This window comes from Abrus precatorius, unplaced genomic scaffold (genome assembly GCF_003935025.1).
Source record: "Abrus precatorius isolate BTA unplaced genomic scaffold, Abrus_2018 Scaffold11, whole genome shotgun sequence".
Classification (NCBI taxonomy): domain Eukaryota; kingdom Viridiplantae; phylum Streptophyta; class Magnoliopsida; order Fabales; family Fabaceae; genus Abrus; species Abrus precatorius.
Genome location: NW_020874303.1, coordinates 3,763,994 through 3,769,071, shown reverse-complemented (window position 1 = coordinate 3,769,071; position 5,078 = coordinate 3,763,994). Strand labels below are relative to the sequence as shown.

General features: G+C 36.7%; 1 protein-coding gene across 4 annotated transcripts; it reads right to left on the bottom strand.

The window, feature by feature from the left end:
• Positions 1-371: 371 nt before the first annotated feature.
• LOC113854337 (chitin-inducible gibberellin-responsive protein 1-like) lies at positions 372-4,873 on the bottom strand. Of its 4 annotated transcripts, XM_027485280.1 has the most exons (3): positions 4,725-4,841; positions 3,763-3,906; positions 1,709-3,668 (listed from the first exon to the last, which is right to left on the bottom strand). In XM_027485280.1, the coding sequence occupies exon 3, from the start codon at positions 3,491-3,493 to the stop codon at positions 2,006-2,008; it is 1,488 nt and encodes a 495-aa protein (XP_027341081.1). In that variant the 5' UTR covers positions 3,494-3,668; positions 3,763-3,906; positions 4,725-4,841; the 3' UTR covers positions 1,709-2,005. The 4 variants fall into 4 exon arrangements, with proteins under 4 accessions (XP_027341078.1, XP_027341081.1, XP_027341080.1 ...); XM_027485277.1 differs by having other exon boundaries at positions 372-3,906; positions 4,725-4,873; XM_027485279.1 differs by having other exon boundaries at positions 1,709-3,817; positions 4,725-4,837.
• Between the last annotated feature and the right edge of the window lie 205 nt (positions 4,874-5,078).

The following is a 5,078-nucleotide window of genomic DNA, read 5'->3' as shown; positions in this document are numbered from 1 at the left end:
GATATCAAATTCGAACAAACTGAGGTGGTTCACGTGGGTATGATATAGGACAAAATTTATGTACAGTTTTTTAAATGTTTTGTATTATTTTTAATTAAAATTAAGTTTTTATTTTAAAAAAACAACCCACATGGAATATTTTCATGGATTCTTGAAATAAAATTTTAATTTCAACGAAAAGCAACACTAAAAGTACGTAAGATAGCATACCTAATCTAAATTTCTTTCCTTTTCTGGTTACCACCTAACCTAAATTTCGTGGTAAAATAAACCATAACATGTGATTCAGATGGTCCAACTCTTGCAACCTTTTGTTGACCAAAAATAAAGATGGCAAAATCCGTTCAAAATAAATAAATAAAACGGGATAGCAAAATGAAGAACATATGTATGAATTCTGATCTTACTTGAAATACATAGCCACCAATACCCAAATACATAGATTTTTTTTGTCAAACAAATACATAGATTCCAAGTATGGGATACGTTGCGATCTTTACCCAAAAAATTAAAAAATTAGGATAAATAGATTCATTTGGGAGAAGTTATAAGAATGCTGTGTTCTCACATTGTATAAGAACAGTGACCTGATTGCTGAGATTCTAATCGAAATAAGTTTAGGCAAGCCCAAATTGATGCCACAATCCACAATTCTTCAATTAGACCTCTGCATTGGACTAAGGCCCTTTCCAAGATCCACTCCCTAATCCCCATATATCATGAAATTATGAACTTGTATAACAGTGCTGCTTTGTCTCAACTATACTCCATTTTTGTAGTCATAAAAAAATCATTCAAAAAAACCCAAGATGCTTAATACTACTATGGCATTCCTAAAATCAAAATGGTTTCATCATAAAATCGATGATGAAATTGAGCTATAGATGACTAATCGCAGCTAAGCCGGTTGGACTGTCTGATTCTTACATCACGATTAAGAAGATGCAATCTCGTAACCGTTTAACTTTAATCTCAAATAAACTAATATCGCCAACCCAACTAAGTAATTGAAGGAACTAATGTGCAACCACCGTTTCATCAACCTTTAATTTTGTGCAGCCATTCTTTTACCCCTTTTTTTTCAATAAACGAAGCTAAACAAAAGGAAAAGAAAACAGAAGAAAGATAGCGAAGTTTTATGTACCATACTTTATGTAATATTCTTGGGAGGATACTCTACAGGAATCCGAAAAAGAAGTAAGACACTTGAAAGATAAACACTGCCAAACCCATTTGAGGTTGGGAAATATTGGTATATAATAAATTAATGTTTGACTTTTAGGAGAGGACACCTGCAAGTCTTCATCATAGTCTGTCCATTAGACATCATAAACTACACTATAATACAACTGCAACCACCGTTTCATCAACCTTTAATTTCAATCCAAAGAAAGTTCCTACCTATCCAATCCAAACAACGTTTAAAATTTACAAAGAATACCATATCCCGAAAAACTAAAAATAAAGCCAATTGTTAAAAACAGTAAAAATTAGTTGTGAAATCTTATCAACAGCAACATGGATAACACATCATTTCCAAGCTGGCAAAATGGTCATCTTCATCTTTTTGGTGAATAGATTACCTTGTATTTTGCTATATAGAAAATCACATCACTGTAACCAGCTTATACAAGTAATCTTATCAGACAAGATAAGAATGCAACGAAGTGCATTCCACTAGAATTTAACAAGCTAGTCAGTTCAAAATTTTGTGATTCCAATAATTCAATTTCATACTGAAAGAAGAAGTACCATCAGGCACAAGATCAACATCTATAGAACAAAACAGTTGCCATAAACATTTTATAAAAGAATCAATATACTACATCACTAGTACATGAAACTCTTTATAGACAAACTTAAGAAGTAACTTAGTCCTATGAAACAATGATGAAGGATACATTGCACTTGTAGTCAACATAAACCTTAGTCAGCTACAATACCATGTGGCTTCCATTATCATGATATTTCTACTACCACTACAGCATTTCCTATCTATGTTTTATCAATGCCAAGCTGAAGCTGATATCAAATTTCTGTTCTTCCACCCCAACAACATTGCTCCATCTTTCTCCACTAATGTGTAATGTTCTGAATAGCACTTGAGAAGGCTTCTAATTACAGAATTCACATAAGAGCTCAAAGGGCACTGACGAAAGCCAGCCATTGTTAACCTTGACTTCCACTTGCCAAACAGTTCATGTCTCTCTACCCTTTCCTTGCCCTCACAAGCAATAATATTCACGATATCCCTGGCCAAACAATGTTGCTCCACATTAATCCTGTCCTTGCTATTTCTGGGGAGGGTGACATCAATAGACTCAAAGATTGCCAAGTAATAATCTAAGGTTTCAATAAACCTGTTGAAGAAAGGAGTTGTGTTTGTGTTTGATTCCTGCTCCACCAGTGTCGTCACCTTGGGAGAAAGTGACTTTACCAATCTTAGAAGTCCATCCCTTGGATTATTCACATCAACACTCTCATCAGCTGTATGATGGAGTTGCAAGGGAAAGTTCACAGCCAAAGCCTCTCCAGGCCTGATATCAAGCATTTCTCTTCTAACATCAGGAGCAAAAACTGGCACTCCATGAAACTCAACTGGGATGCCAAATTTCTCAGACATCAAGGCCAACCTTTTCCCAACTACCTCTAGTCCATCACCACCGCGAGCATATTTAGAAACAGGATCATCGATCCCAGTGATTCGCACACGGGGTGCCCCACCGGGCCTTGCTGCTAGAGCTTGAAGAAGAGTCATCCATTGAGAGCCCTGAGCAATTTGAAAGTCTATGATGTGAATGTGATCCTCATTTCTGCATGCTTCAGCAATGGCTCCATTGGCAGCCATGTAACCAAATTTTAAGTAGGGGCAGATTTCAAACAGCAATTGCATGTAAGAGAGTAATTCTATGCCTTCGGGCTCTCTGCATCTAAGGGCATGATAGATACTATTCCCTGATGCTTCCTTCCTTGCAACAAGCCCTTCTACCATATAAGCACCAAGCCTCTGAATTGGATCCCCATTGATAGACACAGTATTTCTAGCCTTTCCTACCAATTGATCAAAATCTTTCATGTTGTTTTCAGACAAGGCTTTGGCACAAGCAATCAGCAATTGCTTCAAATTCTTTGATGGGAGACCTTGTAGTGATGATTCCTCCATCAACTTTTGCCGTTTTTCTGCCTGTACAACTTCACTTGATTGCCTACTGCTGGTAGCATATGATGGCTGATTCTGAGTATATTGTGAACCCTGGTGCTCATGGCTCCAAGACCTGAATCTCCGGCCAGAAGTCATCGGCCTATTGCTCTCACCCAACGTATTTGGCGTGGTAACTTCATCATCATCAGGGGCCATCAAAGCACTTTCTAATTCCAGCAAAACGTGTTTTATTTTTTGGTTACAACTTGCATTCTGTTGAAGAGTGTTCCTAGCAGAATATAGCGGGAAACTGTCTTTGAGACTGTCCACAGATGAGATTGATCTATGCATATAATGGTTGGTTTCTAGTAAAGAGTTACAAAAGGGGCTAACACCAGATAGGATCTCTCCAGGGCTGCGTTGCTCCAGGTTGTCACTCAATGCAGAAAGGGTGTCAGAATCAAAATGAGTGGAAAAGGGTGAATTAGGTGAGTTTCCTGAGTCAAATTTCAAGGATCCGAGAAACCTGTTAGGTAGAGATGGAATAGTAGGAAAAGATGACATGTAAGGTAATTCAGCACTAGTCACACCATAACTGAAAAGCTGCTGCGAATCCATACTATGATGATGGCATTAGCTGCTTTATGTGAGTGGAGATCTTAATAATCGAGCTTGCTAAACACCAAAAAGTACCAGCCTCGGTAAATTTCTTAATATTTTGCTCAGGATTTAAATCCCAACAGTTTCAATAAAAGCACATAAACCTGCAATATATATCGACAGGATCGAATGAATATTTTGAATAATAGCACAATCACAAGTTAACAATTCCAATCTTCTAGCACAACTGCAATTTGTAGAGAAGCAAAAGCACATACACACAATAAACAAGCACCAACACTAGAAAACCCAAGCTGAAGAAGCTGGAAAAATTAAATCCATAGCGAGTGAAAATCCTCCCATGACTCATTAAATTCAAAGGAAACTTCTATGACAATTAATATCATCTCTAGTTCTTTTATACTTGCTCCTAATTCCGTTGGCCGGTAGGTATATTTCATACAGAAACAGCATATAAACTTTTTTCTACCCATGAAAGCAAAAAATAAATAAATAAATAAAATTGTTCCAAGCCAAGGAATCACTTTCCCAATTCAAATCCCATTAATCAATCCTAACAAAACAAGTACTACGAATTTTTTAAAAAAGTTAAATATCAATGAAAAAATAGTAAAAAAAATAACCCATTATGTAATCATTTTGTAAAATAAAAAACCAATCCAATCAAAGAAGAAAAGAAGCAAGATGCTGAAATCATGGCCACTCAAAAGCCGAAACATTGAGAATCAATACAAACACGAAATTAAAAAAAAAAAAAAAAAACAGAGAAAACAGATACATAGACCTATGTTCATTTGAAACAACCACCGACCTCGTATTGCTTTCGATTATCGAGAATGTCGAGAAAGGAAACTCGCATATCATTCATTTCATATTCAATTACATGGCAATTGGCAAGTCACTGCGGAACGAGAATCATAAGAAGAAAAAACATTTCAATGAGAAAGTTAATTAAAATTACCTCAGAAAGCTTCAGAGTTGAGCTTGGTTCGAACTAGGCTATGAATTTTTTGTTTCGATTTTTTTTTTTTTCGTTTTAAGAATTGTTTTGTTCTTTCTAATGTTTTTCGGCTTGAACGAAGGTGGGAAGGGTGTTTCAATGTTATATATAGAGCAGCAGTTCTTTATGCGTGACCCAAAACCGGTTGGATAACGACGGTGAAGGTAACGGTAACGTGAGTGGAGAGTGAATGTGTTTTAATGCGTTGAGTAGTACGTGGTTACGGCGCGGAATTCAAACGGAGCCGACCACACGTTAGGACTTGCCGTAGAACATTCCTCGCTTTTTCTACTCTCAGCTCTACGCGGGTCGTGC